At 52.7% G+C, this 20,114-nt stretch overlaps 1 protein-coding gene across 1 annotated transcript; it reads left to right on the top strand.

Moving 5' to 3' along the window:
• The first annotated feature begins 5,618 nt into the window (after positions 1-5,618).
• On the top strand, positions 5,619-20,114 carry DCAF15 (DDB1 and CUL4 associated factor 15). Its single transcript, XM_066593726.1, has 13 exons — positions 5,619-5,746; positions 10,468-10,565; positions 15,183-15,318; positions 15,400-15,506; positions 15,867-15,988; positions 16,068-16,226; positions 16,307-16,720; positions 16,830-16,921; positions 16,994-17,122; positions 17,972-18,054; positions 18,132-18,236; positions 18,335-18,450; positions 19,490-20,114. The coding sequence occupies exons 1-13, from the start codon at positions 5,657-5,659 to the stop codon at positions 19,543-19,545; spliced, it is 1,707 nt and encodes a 568-aa protein (XP_066449823.1). The 5' UTR covers positions 5,619-5,656; the 3' UTR covers positions 19,546-20,114.

Genomic DNA, 20,114 nt, shown 5'->3' with positions numbered 1-20,114 from the left:
CCCACAAGCCAGCTGAGCCTGAAAGGGCTGCTGTATGAATCCCGTCTCCAGAATCCCCATCCAACCTGCTGGTGACTCCCATGGAGAACGGTCCAGGCCTACCACCAGATCCTTCCATCTGATAATGGGGTGCAAGCTTCATAGCTCCAGTTCTACTAGCGTGTAGCCGGGAGCTCAGAGGTGGACATGACATTCCATGTGTGGTCTGACCGGTTGGACGCAGGTAACGATGATCTTGTCGTGGCCATCTTGCCGCTTTTGATGCATACAATAATTTTTTATTCCTGAGGGCTCTTTCACACGGGCGTATTTTGCCACCATTTTCACGGCCGGCTGATATACGCTTCCATCTGATGCATTGGATTCCAATGCATCAGATCACACAGGCGTATTTCCGCAGCGTAAAAGCACCCAGCCGGCTGGTAAGACAGTCCTGGAACTGTCTTTCTGCCCGGAATACGTCGGCCGCTGCATAGACTCCTATGGGAGCCAATGACAACGTCCGGAGAGGGGAGGGGGGAGGGAGTTTAGCAGCGTGACTGCTAAACTCCCTCCCCCTTCTCTCCTCCTCTCTGCTCCTTGCTGGCTGTTTGCAATGGGAGGTTTGGGACAGGGGCGGGGCTAGTTGTTAAGCTCCCGCCCCCTCCCATTGCTGGCTGCTGACAAGTCTCTTGTTTTTTTCTCCGATGATGATCACTAATTAATTTGGACGCATGAGAGAACTCGAATTGCGGTAGCCTTATTGCCGATTCTAAATTTAACCCCTTAGTGACGAATCCTGTTTTTACCTTAGTGACGGAGCCAAATTTTGGAAATCTGACACGTGTCTCCTTAACATAGAATAACTCCGTAGAGGTTTTGCATATCCCAGTGATTCTGACATTGTTATTTCGCCACATATTGTACTTCATTTAGGTGGTAAAAATAGACCGATAGAATGTGTGAATATATATTAAAAGCACCAAAATTGGGAAAATTTGGGGGGAAAAAATTATTTTTTCCCATTTTCAACTGTAATATCTAAAATCTGTGCAAACATACTGTACAAATTTATGCTAAGATATCTATTTTCATCTGTATACTTTATTCTGGCACACATTTGATTTTTTTTTTAACCATTAAAGGCCCTTTTACACCAGCCGAGGATCGCTAAAAGATCGCTCAAAGGACAGTGACAGTTTGGAGCGATCATTTTGCATAAACTATTAAGTAGCTGCTCAGCTTATTAAGTACCAATTAGGTATGCAAATGAAGCCTTCACTGAATGCAGGTGAAGGTGTTTTAGGCCCCATTGCCCACTTGTAGAGATCTTGAGCGGCCAAAATGATGAAGAACCCCCACAAATGACCCCATTTTGAAAACTAGACCCCTTAACGAATTCATCTAGGTGTGTACTGCATATTTTGACCCCACAGTTTTTGAATGAATCTAAGCAAAGCAGAAGGAAAAAGTTACAATTTTCATTTTTTTGGCAATTGTGTCATTTTAAAAATAGGTTTTTTTGTGCAGCACACAGATGAATGAAGACTTTCACCCCAAAACGGATACTCCTGTTTATCCCGTGTTCTGAAATATACCCATTATGGCCCAGACAGTCTTCTGTCTGGCTGCACAACGGGGCCCAAACTGCAAGGAGAATTGAACTTCAATTGTTTTTATCTTTTACGTGATCGCCATTATCCGTTGGATAACGGCGATCATGTGACTGGGGACCGCTCACCGCTGCCCTCGGTCACTGCTCCAGGCTCTCTGCTACCTTTAGTAGCCAGGAGCAAGGAGATTTTAAATTTCCTGGACCCTCCCCAGCTTCCGCCCTTCCATTCGCCATTTTGCCAACCTGTGCATGCAGTAAAAGGTCAACGGACTAAGATCCCATCGGGAGACATCGCTGGAGGCCTTAGGCCTCCTGCACACGGGCAGGTCGAACCCCGCATGTGGGATTCCCGCAGCGAAGTTCAACCCAATTCCCCCAGAGTATCTGTCCGGCGGCTGGACGTGCGTAACCAGCACAAAATTGCAGCATGCTGCGATTTATTCTCCGAGAGCAGAAAATCACAATCGATATCCAGACGTGGAGATGAAATGGCGTTTTGCCATTAAAATACTATGGACTGTATTTGCTGCAGAGTCCGGAGGCGGACGCCCAATGCAAATACACCCGTGTGCAGGAGGCCTAAGGCAAGTAATTTCACCTCCCCCCATGGATTGGATCCATGGCGAGAGGTGAAATTTTAACTTCTTTTTACTTCTATGTGATCGTCGTCATCCATCGGATAGCGGCCATCACGTGATCAGGGAACGCGTACCACGGCCCCCCGTGACATCTCCAGGTTCTCGGCTGTGTTTGGTAGCCAGGAGCAGGGAAATTTTAAATTACCCTGGCAATCTGTGGCTTTTACGCATGCGCCCGCCACTTTGGCGATGGTATCGTGCACAGAAGCCGGGTAAGGTCCGGGGGCCTTAGATACGTAATTTTATCCTCCCTCACAGATATGATCTGTAAGATGAAACGTAAGCCTTTTAAACAGTTTTAACATTTTTTCAAACTTTTTTTAAAATATATATATATTTTTTACTTTAAATGATCACTGTTATCCAATGATCACATCACCGGTAACCACATACAGCGGTCCCCGGTGACATCTCTCTGCTCCCGGCTACACATGGTAGCCAGGAGCAGGGGGATTTTAAATTTGCCAGGGCGTGAGACCCTCTGTGCGTGCGCCCGATGTATGACGTCGGGCACGCATGCGCAGAAGGGGACTTCAGGTCCCAGGAAGACTGCGACATTGCAGAGGACCGGAGTAAGTATTTTCACCTCCCCTCATGGATCAGATCCATGAGGGGAGGTTAAACTTTAACTTTGTTTGACTTTTTCCAACTTTTCAGTGATCGCCGCTATCCATTGGATAGCGGCGATCACTGGCCCAGGGACCATTCACAGCGGTCCCCAGTGACATCTCCTGGTTCCCGGCTACCTTGGCTGCGCATGCACAGAAGACAGCAGAGGGTCCGTTCCAGATCAGATCATCGTGGGACATCATGGAGGAGGGAGGTGAGTACTTTCAGCGTCCCTCATGGATGTGCTCCGTAAGGGGAGTTGAAACTCTAACTTTTTATTTACTTTAATTGCTGGGGGTGGGGGCTCCCCGCGGCCCCCTATAACAGCTCCATGTTGTCAGCTACCTCCGGGCACCGATAGCATGGAGCTGTCACATCCTCAGCCCACAGGGCTTTAATCCAAAGAGGATACATGTTTTTATGTCCTCTAGGATTAAAGCCCACTTAGCTAGGCCGTAAAAAGGCAATAGGGCTGTCAATAAGGGGTTAAAGGGGTCCTCCAACAGAGCTATTATATATAATTCATCTGCTGTATGACCAGTAACCTCTTAGCGCTCACTCGCATGAGCGGATTTAACATGTATTAGTAGGCTGCGATTTTTTTCATGTATGTGAAGCCCGTGCTTTCCTATGGGTTCTTTCACACAAGCGATGTTTTGTAGGCTGTGACTTTGCGATAATACAGCTCACAGCATGCTCTATACATCCGCGATTTGCGAGCTTTTGTAGCCCATTTTTCCCTATGCAGCCTTCCTAGGTACTATTGTACCTTGTCACCACCGGAAGCTAGGGGTTTGACAGGGCTTGGATGGAGGAACGCCCCTGTGACACCCCTAGCTCCCGATTGGCTAAATTCCTGAAGATCCTTGCAGCGTCTGTAGTGATTTTTGCCTGCCCTGGAGGGTTAGGGGTTAGTTTTCCTGTCAGCCTTACGTTATTAGCTCTAATTGCAGAAACCTTTACAGCTATAAATGGAAGCCTAACAGGAAAATGAACCCCTAACCCTAACCCTCCAGGGCAGGCAAAAAATTGCCCTGGTCACCCACTATTGTGGTCCGCTTTCCCTCTGCCTCAGCCGCCACCTCTGTCAGCGCTGCTCCCACTCTTGGCATGGTCCTCCTGCCGTGTCAGCACGGCACTTGGGGGATTCAACGCCTCGCTGCTCCCAGACTCGCCGCTGTCCTCCTGCTGTCTCAGAACGACACTGGCTGCTGTCCTCCAGCACCTCTGGTGATGCCGGCCCCGCTCCCAGCCTCGCCGCTGTCCTCCTGCTGTGTCAGACCGGCACTTGGGGGATTACACACGCCCTCAGCCAATCAGAAGCTGGGGGCATTACAAAATTTTTTTGACAGATGGTACCTTGTCACCACCCCAAGCTTCCGGTGGTGACAAGGTACAATAGTACCGCCTCCCTATGTATTGCATCACACAAAAATGCAGTTTTCATGCGGTGCGATGCAACTTTTACAGTAGAAGATCCTACTGTAAAAGCCCCAAAATAAGCCCATTTTGTCTGTGATTACTTCCTGTAGGTGGGGATTTTTAAATCTCTGACCAGGAAGAGATGCCTGGAGACCAGTGCCGGGGACCAGGGGGAAGACGTGGCGTAGCTGACAACACTTCTTAAGTGATGTATGTGGTTTTTTAATGTATGCAGCTAGGGCTTATTTTTTTGGGGTAGGGCTTATATTTCAAGTCCCCCCCACGTGGTGCTATAAAGTCGTGCGACTGTGTAGCGACACAAAATCACAATATTGTCACGAGAAAACGCAGCGATATCGCCCAGACCACTGATGCAATACTACTGCAATTTTCTCGTGGCTATATCACGTCGCCCGTGTGGAAGCGGCCTTACACTCGTATTTTTTCCGCATGTAATACACAGTGCTACAAGCCCATGGATATATATTGGGCCATACAGACCTCCTTTTTTCACGCGTGCAAAAAAAAACCCAGCAGCGCGCCCTATTTTGGTGCGCAATATGCACCATTATCAGTCTATTGCATATAATCGGCATATGGCTTGTGTGTTTGCTGCGTACAGCGTATTACATGTGCCAAATACGCTCGTCTGAGTGAGGCCGTAGGCCATGTGTCACGTCTGCGCTGCATATTTATGCGATGGGTGTTGCATTCTTGCGCACTTTGTGTTTTAGGCCTATATCCGCAGCATAATGTAGCTGCGCCATTTATAACGGCCATCAGAAGTCTTGGATTCCAATGTGTTCATTCAGATGAGCGATGAAAAAATAGAACCACGGCGACCGAAAACGGCGACCTATTTTATACGGCGCATGAAAAGATAGGTCTTGCCCCATCTGTGGCCATATGTACAGTAAGTTACAGCGGGCAGCGCCGGCTGCCATCTCTTGGAGCTGTAACGCCTGTGGTGGGCGTGTATATTGGGTGGGTGTAACACTTCTATTGGTCTCTAGGGGGCTCCACTGAGGGTCTCTGTGTCCTGCACTTATTTGGGCCTCCAGGTTTTGCACGTTAGTTTGGAACCACCTTCAGCTTTCAGGTCACGTAAGAAGTGGCCCATGATAAAGTCTGGGGTATGACAGCGCCCCCTAGTGTGCTGTGCGCCGCACTACTGCCTTTCCAGAGCTCTCAGCGCTTGTCGGTCACCATGGTGGCCACTCCTTCCTTGCGCCCCGATTGGTCAGCGTTCCCGCAGAATGCAGCGTACAGCCAATCACTACTCGTCTTCTAAAAGTTCCTCTCTATCCAATGACGCAGCTCTAAATGCTGCATCGTGACGTCACCGGAAGCTTGGGCGGAGTTTGTTGCCGGAAGCGAAGGAACCGGCGGTGAAATGGCGCCGAGCTCGAAATCCGACCGGGGCAGCGGGAGCCGGAAATGGGGCCCGAGGGACCATATAATCAGGCAGCTGAACCGCGCGAAGGTAACTCTACGTCGCGGGGAGAGAGCCGTGTGTGACCGGAGAGGCGGGCGTGTGTGTCTGCTAGCCCCGGTCACGCCGGCGGCCGCTCTGCCCGTAGAGCTCACGGAGTCGTTGAGTTATATCATTGTATGGAGACGTGTGACTTCCCGGCCTGCTGTGCGGAGTAAGAGACCACGTGACCCGGCGGGTCCTTCCTGCGGCCGTTGTGTCTGAGAACCGCGCTGAATAGAGCTGTGACGTAAAACCCCGAGCCTGCGGCCAATACCGGGGAGCTGCTGCCACAGCCCGAAGCTGCAGACTCCCGGTAGAGGGTCCCAGGCCGCTGCATCCTGACCGCGGGGTCCCTGCAGCATTTATGGATGGCAGCGATCACAGAAACATAAATACAGACTGAGAAATTAGCCTGAGGTGGGGGAGGGGACAAGAAACCGGGACCGCCGAGCGATAGGGGGGGACGAGAAAGCGGGACCGCCGAGCGATAGGGGGGCACGAGAAAGCGGGACCGCCGAGCGATAGGGGGGGACGAGAAAGCGGGACTGCCGAGCGATAGGGGGGGACGAGAAAGCGGGACCGCCGAGCGATGGGGGGGGGGGGGACGAGAAAGCGGGACCGCCGAGCGATGGGGGGGGGGGACGAGAAACCGGGACCGCCGAGCGATGGGGGGGGGGGGGGACGGGACGAGAAACCGGGACCGCCGAGCGATGGGGGGGGGGGACGGGACGAGAAACCGGGACCGCCGAGCGATGGGGGGGGGGGGGGACGAGAAACCGGGACCGCTGAGCGATGGGGGGGGGGGGACGAGAAACCGGGACCGCCGAGCGATGGGGGGGGGGGACGAGAAACCGGGACCGCCGAGCGATGGGGGGGGGGGGACGAGAAACCGGGACCGCCGAGCGATGGGGGGGGGGGGACGAGAAACCGGGACCGCCGAGCGATGGGGGGGGGGGACGAGAAACCGGGACCGCCGAGCGATGGGGGGGGGGGGACGGGACGAGAAACCGGGACCGCCGAGCGATGGGGGGGGGGGACGAGAAACCGGGACCGCCGAGCGATGGGGGGGGGGGGACGAGAAACCGGGACCGCCGAGCGATGGGGGGGGGGGGACGAGAAACCGGGACCGCCGAGCGATGGGGGGGGGGGGACGAGAAACCGGGACCGCCGAGCGATGGGGGGGGGGGGACGAGAAACCGGGACCGCCGAGCGATGGGGGGGGGGGGGACGAGAAACCGGGACCGCCGAGCGATGGGGGGGGGGGGGACGAGAAACCGGGACCGCCGAGCGATGGGGGGGGGGGACGAGAAACCGGGACCGCCGAGCGATGGGGGGGGGGGACGAGAAACCGGGACCGCCGAGCGATGGGGGGGGGGGACGAGAAACCGGGACCGCCGAGCGATGGGGGGGGGGGACGAGAAACCGGGACCGCCGAGCGATGGGGGGGGGGGGACGAGAAACCGGGACCGCCGAGCGATGGGGGGGGGGGGACGAGAAACCGGGACCGCCGAGCGATGGGGGGGGGGGACGGGACGAGAAACCGGGACCGCCGAGCGATGGGGGGGGGGGACGGGACGAGAAACCGGGACCGCCGAGCGATGGGGGGGGGGGACGGGACGAGAAACCGGGACCGCCGAGCGATGGGGGGGGGGGGACGAGAAACCGGGACCGCCGAGCGATGGGGGGGGGGGGACGAGTAGGCCGGACCGCCGAGCGATATAGGGGGGGGGGACGAGTAGGCCGGACCGCCGAGCGATATAGGGGGGGGGGGACGAGTAGGCCGGACCGCCGAGCGATATAGGGGGGGGGCGAGTAGGCCGGACCGCCGAGCGATATGGGGGGGGGGGACACGAGTAGGCCGGACCGCCGAGCGATATAGGGGGGGGGACACACGAGTAGGCCGGACCGCCGAGCGATATAGGGGGGGGGGACGAGTAGGCCGGACCGCCGAGCGATATAGGGGGGGGGGGACGAGTAGGCCGGACCGCCGAGCGATATAGGGGGGGGGCGAGTAGGCCGGACCGCCGAGCGATATGGGGGGGGGGGACACGAGTAGGCCGGACCGCCGAGCGATATAGGGGGGGGGACACACGAGTAGGCCGGACCGCCGAGCGATATGGGGGGGGGGGACACGAGTAGGCCGGACCGCCGAGCGATATAGGGGGGGGGGGACATGAGTAGGCCGGACCGCCGAGCGATATGGGGGGGGGGGGACATGAGTAGGCCGGACCGCCGAGCGATATGGGGGGGGGGGGGGGGACGAGTAGGCCGGACCGCCGAGCGATATAGGGGGGGGGGGGGACGAGTAGGCCGGACCGCCGAGCGATATAGGGGGGGACGAGTAGGCCGGACCGCCGAGCGATATATGGGGGGGGGGGCAGAGACGGGACCGCCGAGCGATATATGGGGGGGGGGGGGCAGAGACGGGACCGCCGAGCGATCGAAGGGGACGAGAAACTGGGGGCGATGGGGTAGGGACACACATAAAACTGGGGCCACATCCGTGTATTGGTGCTGCAGGCGGGTGTTGTAGGCTGACCGGAGTCCTCAGCCGTGTGTGTGTCGCTCTGTCCGATGTTCTGCATTTAGGACCCTCGTCCGTATTACAGACCGGCTGATGACGGCGGCCACCATTACTGTTTGGTGTTACACGGTTGTGTTGGTGTCCCTGGAGCCGCTGGCTCTGCTCTCCGCTGGGTCCTTGTATAATCCCCTCCCCCGCTGGCTCTGCTCTCCGCTGGGTCCTTGTATAATCCCCTCCCCGGCTGGCTCTGCTCTCCGCTGGGTCCTTGTATAATCCCCTCCCCCGCTGGCTCTGCTCTCCGCTGGGTCCTTGTATAATCCCCTCCCCCGCTGGATCTCAGTGTCCTCAGGAGTGTAAATCACATGTGGAGCTGATAGCATCTACAGCCTGGACCCAGACCCCCTCCCCCGCCTCAGACCCCCTCCCAGCACTCCTGCATTGAGGTTTCCCCCTCCCCCGCCTCACACATCCATAAACCAACTGGATTCATCAGTGAAATAGATAATATATAGGAGTTCTGGGTGATTTTTGCCAGAAATGATCTGTTTTTCCGTTTCTTCCCTTATTGTAGTGCCTGGATGGCCCTGAGAGGGTTCTGCGGGCGGCGTTGTTCTCCTGTCTGGTTGCGGCGCCCCCCGCAGTACAAGTAATAACTGTTCTTTGGGTCGATCCGATTTCTGTGATACTTCCCGCATCGCGGCGGCCCGGATCACGGCAGTTTACTTGCTGAGTTTTGCGCGGTGTTTACTGCGCTCGTTGCTACAAACCACTTTTTGACAGTTTTTATTGCTTTCTTCCCCAAGATCCCAGCGAATGATGAGCGGCCGTTTCAGCGTTTTCTCTTCTGTGTTCTGATTGTTCTCAGCGAGAGAAACCAAGTAACCTTGTAGATCTAACAAAACTACATGATGGAACCGCGAGCTTTCATTATACCCCCCCCCCCCCCCCCCGTGTCGGGCTGAGGGTGGCAGATACATCTATACGCTGCAATCATGTGCCACCCAACCTACTGTCATCCACAGCCTGAAGGCTTGCTGTAACATCGTGTATGATCACTCGGTTTCTCACACTGCCCTCTACTGGCGGCACGTTACTGAACCTCTTCTTCACTCTCCCATGTTTTACGGACGCGGTATTACCGCACGGTTTTCATTCTGTTTAGTTCATTAAGAAAAAGACGTTTTGCACCGAAATGTTGCTTTTTTTAGTTTTACCTATCTTTTGGCTCCCAAAGGCCTATTGCCTAAAATACTGGAGCGCCTCTGCTGGAGATGAGCGGTACAGCAGCCGCCCGTCCCGCACACGATCCATGGTTGGTGCCGCTTCAGCCGGGTCTGCAATACTACAAAATGGCTATTAGTAAATGCGGCTGCTGCATATCAGTCGCTCCCTTAGGCTCGCACAAGTGTGACATAATAGCATATCACGCGTGCGATGTACGGGCGCACATGATACACGCTGACTGGAGCCAATGCAAGCACATTGGTTTTCGCTGTCCCTCTCACAGCCCTATAGGAGAGGTTCGCGGCGCGGTCCGTACGGAACGTGAGGCAGATAGCGGCGTCCCTGCAGCGCTGTTGAAGTCCCATAATCTGCTGGTTACTTCTGCCCCTTACAGGCTTCACACTTGTGGCCCGGCCGCCGCCGCTGGTATATCAGTTGGTTTCTTACAGGAAATGGATGCAACTGATGTGATGACGGCCCAGCGCTGCGGCACTTACACTAACGAGCGCGGCGCCGGGCGGCTGCTGTACATGTTTTTCTTGCATGACACTCTTCGGTCGGCATCCACTCTCCCTGACAGCAGATTGCGCTATCTGTAGTGCAGTGGCCGTAGTTGGTATTGCATTGAATTCAGTGCATGGTGTGCCTGTAGTACCAAACCAGACCACTACAATGTTATCAGCGCTGGGAATCATCTGATCGGCAGGGATCATCAAATGCGATCACCCGGCACTTCTTGTCAGCTGGCGCCTTCACGAGGCCCGATGATTGGGGAAGCGAATGTCCATACCCAGCCATCAGGCCATGTTAAAGGCTCTCAAGCCACCAGACCTCTGTAATGTAGGCGGGGGGGCTCCTGGTTTGGGCTCCCCCTATTAGGCGCGGTTGGTTTGTGTGCCGGTACGTGCCGCGCGGTCGGCGCTCCTGCCGATAACTACTAGTTGTTACAGTCCTGTTAACACAGATAACGTGTCTCTTGCAGATCACAGGACAGCTGGCCTCTCGGTTGTTCCGGAAGCTTCCGCCGCGCCTCTGTGTGTCTCTGCGCAGCATCGTGGACGAGGAGTTCCTGAAAAAGGGGTAATTTCTTTTTTTTTTTTTTTTTTTATTTAGGCCCCCGTTCACCCCATGGAGGTCAGCAGAACATCGGGGGGATTATTAGCGAAATGGGACAGAATTCTTCCACAATTTGCGTCAATAACAGGCGTCCGCGGCTCGTGCCCGACTCGGTGGATACTTCTTGGGCTTCACTAGACAAGGGTGGGGCTTATAAGAGAGGGATGTTTGGTGGGAAGGGGTGTGGCTTAGAAGAGAGGGGTGTTTGGTGGGAAGGGGTGTGGCTTAGAAGAGAGGGGTGTTTGGTGGGAAGGAGTGTGGCTTAGAAGAGAGGGGTGTTTGGTGGGAAGGGGTGTGGCTTAGACGAGAGGGGTGTTTGGTGGGAAGGGGTGTGGCTTAGAAGAGAGGGGTGTTTGGTGGGAAGGGGTGTGGCTTAGAAGAGAGGGGTGTTTGGTGGGAAGGGGTGTGGCTTAGAAGAGAGGGGTGTTTGGTGGGAAGGGGTGTGGCTTAGAAGAGAGGGGTGTTTGGTGGGAAGGGGTGGGGCTTAGAAGAGAGGGGTGTTTGGTGGGAAGGGGTGGGGCTTAGAAGAGAGGGGTGTTTGGTGGGAAGGGGTGGGGCTTAGAAGAGAGGGGTGTTTGGTGGGAAGGGGTGGGGCTTAGAAGAGAGGGGTGTTTGGTGGGAAGGGGTGGGGCTTAGAAGAGAGGGGTGTTTGGTGGGAAGGGGTGGGGCTTAGAAGAGAGGGGTGTTTGGTGGGAAGGGGTGGGGCTTAGAAGAGAGGGGTGTTTGGTGGGAAGGGGTGGGGCTTAGAAGAGAGGGGTGTTTGGTGGGAAGGGGTGGGGCTTAGAAGAGAGGGGTGTTTGGTGGGAAGGGGTGGGGCTTAGAAGAGAGGGGTGTTTGGTGGGAAGGGGTGGGGCTTAGAAGAGAGGGGTGTTTGGTGGGAAGGGGTGGGGCTTAGAAGAGAGGGGTGTTCGGTGGGAAGGGGTGGGGCTTAGAAGAGAGCGGTGTTCGGTGGGAAGGGGTGGGGCTTAGAAGAGAGGGGTGTTTGGTGGGAAGGGGTGGGGCTTAGAAGAGAGGGGTGTTTGGTGGGAAGGGGTGGGGCTTAGAAGAGGGGTGTTTGGTGGGAAGGGGTGTGGCTTACAAGAGAGGGATGTATGGTGGGAAGGGGTGTGGCTTACAAGAGGGGTGTTGGGTGGGAAGGGGTGTGGCTTAGAAGAGGGATGTTTGGTGGGAAGGGGTGTGGCTTACAAGAGAGGGGTGTTTGGTGGGAAGGGGTGTGGCTAAATACCAAAACATAATGCCAAAATTTGGTGCCTCATGGGGGAGTAAAGACTGCTGTCTGGGGGGTGGGGGTGGGGCATGAAGGAAGAGTTTTGGGCGCACAGACGGGCGGTATCAGCCTGTTGGGACGCTGTAAGCTTGTGTGGACAGAAAAAGGGGGCACCATTACTTCCTGGTCTGTGAAAGTGACACTATAAGCCTGTGGAGACCCTCGGGGGGCGCTATTGCTGCCTGTGGCACAAACAGGGTGCTATTCCTTTCGGGGTACTATTAACTTGGGCTATATGACCTCGCATATCTCTTCAGTAAGTTCTTCGCCCTGTACGCCCTTCTATTCTGCCCCCCTAAAACTAGTCCTCAAAAATGGCAGTAGGAGAATTTTATCTCTTAAGGAAAATATGTAGTGCGCCCCCTGGCTGCACTGCGGAGGTAATTCTGCTTGTGTTGGATCGGGTGTACACCACCAATATGAAATGTGTAAGGGGAAGGGGACATAAAAAAAGGGAGCAAAGGCAAAGTGAGTGCGAGGTGCTAGACTCACCGGTACGTGATCACCTCCTTAATTGGTGATCAGAGCTTTAGATTTAATGTATATAATAACATTTTGTATAGCGCCAACTTATTCCGCAGCCACAGATAATACAACAGTTACATGTGATATACAAACAGGGTGGGGGAGATGAGGCAGTAGGGAGTGACATGTGGAAATCCGTTATTAGGAAGGTAAGGAGGTGCAGGGGTAGAGGTCGTATATAATAAGTGGGGTGGAAGATATGGGGAGGGGCAGGGGGACTAGGTCAGGAGACTTGGTATGCCTCCCTGAAGAGGTGCGTTTTTAAGGCGCGTCTGAAGCTCTGTGTGTCAGGGATTGTCCGGATGTTTTGGGGTAGAGCGTTCCAGAGCATCAGTGCTGTTCTAGAGAAGTCCTGGAGGTGAGCATGTGAGGTTCGTACTATAAGAGTATTGTCGGAGTGTGCGGGCTGGGTGGTGTACGATTAGGAGGGAGGTGATGTATGGTGGGGCGCGCCATGGAGAGCTTTGTGGGGGAGGAGTTTGACTTGAGTTCTGTAATGTATGGGCAGCCAGTGCAGTGACTGGCACAGGGCAGAGGCGTCTGAGGAACGGCTGGCGAGGAAGAGGAGTTTAGTATGGATTGGAGTGGAGCGAGTCTAGTGCGGGGGAGGCTGATGAGTAGCGAGTTGCAGTAGTCGAGTCGGGAGTGGATTAGGGCGACCACGAGTGTCTTTAGCGTGTCCGTGCTGAGGAACGGACATATTTTAGCAATATGGTGCATGTGGCATGTTTGGGCCAGAGATTGGATGTGGGGGGTAAAGGAGAGGTCAGAGCCTCCCTATAAAAAAAAACAGGGAAAGCAACAATCGATATCTACCATATTACAACTACATAAACCAAGGCTGTCTCTGGCCATGTCCACCCCATGGGAAATCCTCAACCTCTCTCAGGCACCCCTCCCCCACCTCTCCACTTCCCCCCTAAAACCAAGTTAGGCCCTGGCCAGGCCGATTATACACTGTTTCTTTTATTTAACAGTCCAAAACCAAGATTGGGCCGGGATACAACAAGAGGATTACCCCAAAAGTTTCTAAATCTGTATCCCCTCAGTCTAATCTACTTCTTTGTAATCTATGCTCGTTGTATACCAATGACTGTAACACGTCTCAGTAAAATGTTCACCACCTTACTGTAAACTTTGAAAACTCCAAATAAAACTACAGTATTAAAAAAAGGAGAGGTCCGAGTCCAGTGTGACCCCCAAGGCATCGGGCGGGCCGTCTGGGGGTTATGATGGTGCCGGACACTGGAATGGAGATGTTGAGGGTGAAAAGACAAGGAGGTCCGTTTCTGAGAGCTTATGTTTGACAAAGAGGGAGGACATGGTATTGGTATTAGTCTGTCCATGTATTAACCCCCTAAGGACCAGGCACTTTTTAGGAATTTTACCCATGTGGCGGTTTTACGTTTTTTTTTGTTTTTTTTTCCCTTTCAGCTACCAGTTATTTTTGCTGCTTTCTTTTTTCCGTGACACAGAGGGCGATTTTTCTTTTTCACTGACTCCTTCGTGTTTTTAGTTCAATGATTTTTTTTTTTACATTTTATAGCTGTTTTTTTTAAAAAAAATTAGTATATTTACGCTAAAATAAGGTACGTGAACGGGTTCCTCATTTTGTTTCGAACGTTTTGATATATAATATGTATGGTTTTGCGCTAACAGGGCGCTTATAGCAACAGTTTGGGTTATTTTTTTCTTGTGTATATATTATTTTATTCTGTGATTTTTGTTTTTCTTATGTATGTAATTATTCTTTTTCCCATCTATGTCCCCCGTGATGTCATATAACACCTCTGGGGGACAATCACATGACTTGTTTTTTTTTTCTTTTGATTTGACACTTTCCCACTGCAGCTGGGGCATCCATAGGAGCCCCAGTAACAGGAAAAAACATCCCCTGTAGTGACATTAGTCACTGGCAGAGCTAATCAGGGTCTTTTAGGACCCTGTAGCTCTGTCGTGCCAGGGGACCCGATGGTCATGTGACTGCCGGGCTCGCGTAGTGGAAGGAACACTTCCACTTTTTAGTACATAGCACTCGTTGAGCGATGTGTACTAAAGAAAGGAGGAGGCAGAAAGGGTTAAAACCCACTTCTCCCTCCTCCTCCAGGTTATCAGCTGTGACTAATAAAAATAAATATTTTAAAGCCTCACCTTGGATGCACTTATCTCTGTCCTGCTTCTGGCTGATAGCAGGAGGCTTTAATCCCCGCCGTAAATTTCCAGCGCTCGGTCCTTAATGGGTTAAGGTGGATAACATGTGAACTATAAAGTGAAGTATGTCCTTGTGTAGCAGCTGATCATGGCTACACGCTGACTTCAGTCGCACGACATGAAGATCACGTGGGGTCTAAGTGTAACCTAACAAGATAGTCGCAAGACCTCCCATCCGGTTTCTACTACAGATGGCGCTGTGTGATTGTAGCTCCTGGGGTCCGTCTGCAGTTTGTCACAGTTCAGACTTTTGTTGTGTCTTTTGTAAGACTGGATGTCATAAACCCGTCTGCTCATAGCCCCAGCCGAACGCTACCGGTGCACACTAGTGCATGCCGGACCTCTCTGGTGGCCCCTGAGCCCTGCTCCGTCCCCTCAAACCCTGCGGTTGGCACAACTCGGTGTGCCTGTGAAGCGGATCTCATAGACTCCCCTGTACAGAGGTTGCTCTCCGCGATCTGTGCTCTAATACCCAGCTCTTCTCCCTCACAAGATGCGGCCTCCGCCACTTGCTGGTTTTTAGTCTTTTGTTTTTTGTTTCATCACATTCTTATTGTGTTCTCTTCTCCCTCCTCCAGTCACGTCTTCTTGGGGTTCACCAAGTGCGGTCGCTTTGTATTATCCTACACCAACGACGTCTTGGATGATGATTTCTCCTTTTACTCTTATCGCCTCTATTGGTGGGAATTCCAAGTACACAACAAGCTGCGCCTGGTGAGTACCTGATGGCACGCTGGCGGGCACTGCCCTGTATACATCACGCCCTCATCACTTGTGTCCCCTCTTCGTTCCCAGGTGCAGCAGGTGCGTCTGTTTAAGGAGGAGGAGATTTATAGTGACTTGTATCTGACCATATGCGAGTGGCCGGGCGACAGCTCCAAACTCATTGTGTTTGGCTTCAAGTGAGTCATTTCTCAAATTGCTTTTCGTCTCGTATTGATTTCCTCTCCCCCCTTCCTGACCGTTATGCGGTCACAGAGTGCGTGGAGCGGCTCAGGAGCCAAATCTCAATATCCAGTGGCTATCAGCTGTTTCTGACAATTCACAGCCACTGGCATCTGTTGTGATTGGAGTTACTTAACAGTTTAGATGCCATGATCAAAGCTGACTTCTCGCATAAGCAGCCGGGTTTGGGTCTGTGGTGGTGGCAGAGGATGAAAACCTGGAAGTCGGTGCTCATTACGAGGTTCCATCTGTGCGGGCTGAGATTGGGACGGGTGTTCTTCCTGAGAGCTTACCTTGTCTTCCATACTCTTCCTCAGCACATCTGTTAGCGGGATGCTAATGAACATGATCACCGATGATAACCACAGAGATATCTATGTCAGCACGGTGTCTTCACCCCCGGTCACCCCCTGTACAGACTGCAGAGAGTCCCCACAAGGTAATTGCTGTTCTGGCTTCATCTACGGATGTGAGGGGGTCTCTGGTACACCAGCGGGTTACGGTATTTGTGTTTGCAGGTTCTTGTCTGCTGCACAACTTCATGCTATATACGAAGTACCAGGTGGTTTACCCGTTCCCCACATTCCAGCCGGCGTTTCAGCTCAAGAAGGACCACGTTGTTCTGCTAAATACCAGCTTCACCCTAGTGGCTTGTGCAGTATCCGTGCACCCTGGAGGTGAGTACCGAGCCTCTGCGCACCTCCACCTGCAGTCCGTTTTTACAGATGATTTCATGCGCCATTGTTCGTCTTTTCAGGTGATACAGAATGCCGGCGAGTTTTGTACAGCAGACAGAGTGAACACTTTGCCCGTGCTTCCTCACGCAGCACTAGCGCTCCTTCCTCCAGCAGTAACTCTCCCCCCTCGTCTGAATGCTGCTCTCCCACTCGTCCTGGAACGCCCCCATCTGTTACCCGCGCTCGGGAATTTATGGCTGGCCTATTGCGACGTGCTCGAGAAGGGTCTGGAGTGGAGGCTGAGGACAGAGGAGAGCGACCCGGACCAAGCAGGCCAAGTGTTGTTCTGCATTGTGACTCAGAAACCTCTTGGCCCCGTCCTAACAACGCAGCATACATGAAGGCCAACAATCATCCAGATGAGCCCAGCTATATTAACTACACACAATTGCGATACGTGCTGGGCCAGGGGCCGCACACTATGCGTGAGAGCGGTGAGAGCGCTGCCTATGTGTTTGGCTTTGGGGGGGATCTTATCTATGGGGCATTTGTTTTCCGGGGGAGCGGGCTGTTTGGGCACATTTTAATTGTTTTTCTCTGCAGAACTAGAAGATGACAAGATCTCGCTACCTTTCGTGGTCACTGATCTGAAGGGACAACGGCTGAAAGTGTTGAATAACAAAGCTGTTTTTAAGGTGCAGACCCTTTTCTGATCCCTTTTTTTTCTTCCCTTATCTGCTGTCTCTAATCCGGTCTCGTCTCCTCAGGGCCAACAGCTGGTTGTGGAGCAACTCACCCTGGACTTTGAATATGTCATAAATGAAGTCATCCGACATGATGCCTCCTGGTCTCATCAGTTCTGCGCCTTCAATGACTATGATATAGTTATCCTGGAGGTGAGTGGTCTCTATAGGCATGTCCATCAGCATCCCACAATTGCGTTGTGGTGAGCTGAAGGACTGACAGAGAACGCTGTCTCACTTTAACAAACTCCTTAGATACCGCTAAACGGCCAGGACCAGAGGCAATTCTCAGCCTGGCCATATTTAGGGATGTCGGCTGTGTTAGCGACCCGCTGCTTAAGGCACAGCTCTTGTGTACATTTGTGGTAATAACAGTATGTCCATCTGCAGGAAGGGGTTAAAACATTCAAATGAAGATGCAGTTGGTAGCCAGACGACTAATGCACTAAAGCTTACACGGATGTACTTTTAGGCTGTGTGCCGTCGGTGTATTCAGTGGATGGCTCCCAGCCCCATTATAGCCTATGAGGCTTTACAAATGCACAATTTTTCCCATGGACAGATGGATGGCATGACCTATTTCCATCTGTGTTCATGGTTGTACGGTGTCCATGCATGTTGGACAACACCCGAATGGATGTCTTCGTCCTGTATAATACGAGTTGCCTCTTAAGTTTCTGGGGTGTAACTCTCATTACAGCCGTGTGCCTTTAGCCTAATGCAGAGAACCTGCCGATCAGCAGCAGGGTAAGCGGTGAATTTGACCTAATGAGCCGCACAGGACGCCTCTCTATTGCCCGCTGCAAACTTGGCAATGTACGTTTTGAAAACTCCTGAAGCACTCAGTATAAGTGACGGGCACACTGGTTTGAGTGGTAATGATATACTGCTGTGCCCGCAGCTCGGGCATCATTGGGGACCTGACAGGTTTTCTCAATGAGTCCAGCTCTGAGGAAGGGATTCAGACAAATGATTGAGTAATCTGTTCTGATTTCTGTGCAGACGTGTCCTGAGACTAACCAGGTGGTAATGAACATCGGTCTCCTGCTTCTTGCTATGCCTGATCCACCAGACGGGTTTTGCAGGTGGGTGACGTTAAGTCGCTTGTGCCTTGTCTTGTATCTGCGGAGTCTTGCTCAGACCTGTCCACGCTATCTTCTAGGCCCATCACTTATCACACAAGCATAAAAATCGCTTGGGACCTGCAGACTGCCGTTTTCCGCACCCTGAAGGTGGATGATCTCACTCCGGTGAAATCTCAGACCAGGTAACGATCGCCCTCTGTTCTGTTCCCTATTTTTTTGCTCTAAACCATTTCTGTTGAGAAATTTTTGAAGTCTCTCACTCATTTAATTTTTCTTCCAGCGGCAGCGTGTGGAGCGCATACCGGAAAAACTGCGTGGATACGGTCATGAAATGTCTGGTTCCAGAGAACAGCGTCCGATTCGTGAATCGTATGACGAATGAGTCACTACATAAAGGTACAGCAAAATCTGCAGCTGCAATTGTGCCGTCACATCAATGGAAACCTCTTAAAGGGATGACTCTACTCTTGTGTCCATAGGATAGGCGATAACTATGATCTGTTTGGGCTAATAATGGGCACCAAAGGGTTCTCAAAGGTCCCTGCATGAATGGAGCGGTGGTCCCAAATGCGTGCCGCCACTCCATAAATGTTAGTTGGAGCAGTGGAATTACTGCAGTTACAGGCACTTGACAATCTTTGGTGCTTTCATTGAACTGAATGGGGGAGGGTGACCTCTGTTACATTCACGCAGGGACCCCTATCCTGTGCACAGAGGATAATCTTATATATTGGCGCAGCCCCCCTAAAGTCAGTCTGTCAGCTCCTATGGACCGATAAACTAAACTTATGGCTCATAGGAGCTGAAACGCCGAGTCCAGAAATGCATTCTACTTCCCCATCACTCCCCCCCCCCCCCCCCCCCCCCGTATGTTAAAGCTGCAATGAGCTACTTTGTGCAGACATGGATAGCAGGGGACTAGTCCTCGTTCTTTCTATGCGCACGCCGATGTAGTCCGTTGGTTGCATGCGGTGGTGAGGGGTAAGTGTAGGATTTGCAGTGTTTACAGTAGCAGCAATGTGAATAAGACTTTCAAAATCTTGTTCACGCTGCAACTAAAATCCACCCGAAATCCGTGCGGAATTTAATACAACAGCATGTCAATTGGCTGCAGCGGATTTGCGGTGCAGATCCCACCTCTTCACATCAGGGGGTGAGTTGCACACAAAATGATGGGGATTTTTTGTTGTGGGCACTCTGCAGCCAACTTCGCCCCATGTGGAGATGCCCTTAAACTCTCATTCCCAGCCTCGGTCTCCGTTATGAGCCTTATGTTTATAGTTGCTGACGGACTCCCTGCAGTAAAGATTAAGGCGCACCGTGCTTGCTGGTGCGACGCAGCCCCTTTGTTAGGCGCCAATGGGATGTCAACGGGAGACCCTTGTTTATCAGATGTACAGCTTTCTGAAGCCCCTCTCATGTCTCCTCTCAACAGGTTGTTCCCTGAAGGTTTTGGCGGACAGCGTACGATACACGTGGATTGTGCTGTGACCCGGCTTATCTGGAGAGACTAACTCTACCTCAGCACAAGCGTCTCGGTGCACCTAGAGATGCTGAAGCGGGACCTTTGTATTAACCCTCCTCATATGCTGCCATCTAGTGGCTGCTCCTGGAAGACCACAGCAGTGCATCAGGATCTGAGCTGCTTTTTGTGTGTAGTATGAAGACCGCGGTCCTGGATAACATGGGTGCTGCGGGCATGGGACATTTTAATGTTTTTTTTCCCCCTGCATTGTCTGTTCAGAAAGGAGCAGAGGTTCTTTTTTATGGCATGTATATGTGTATATATTCCGTATCCCCTTTTTGTTATGTCCGTCTCCTCTTGTCAAATAAATCTCATTATTTCTGTTCACAAATGTCAGGTTGGAAGCTCCATGTTCCCCGTTGTTAGTGGGGCTCATTGCACTCAGTCTGCCTATTTCTCTAGCGACTATCTTGATTTTCTCCTCTATGGATGCAGAACCTTAAGGAGTTTGTTCCTTCTGATGGATGTTAAAGCTGTATAACGTGATGCCTGCTTGTTCTGGGCAGATGGATGAAATAAAACTGTAACATATGGA

This window comes from Eleutherodactylus coqui, chromosome 2, assembly GCF_035609145.1.
Source record: "Eleutherodactylus coqui strain aEleCoq1 chromosome 2, aEleCoq1.hap1, whole genome shotgun sequence".
NCBI lineage: Eukaryota > Metazoa > Chordata > Amphibia > Anura > Eleutherodactylidae > Eleutherodactylus > Eleutherodactylus coqui.
Note: the sequence above shows the minus strand (reverse complement) of the source record. Positions and strands in the feature narration are given on the sequence as shown.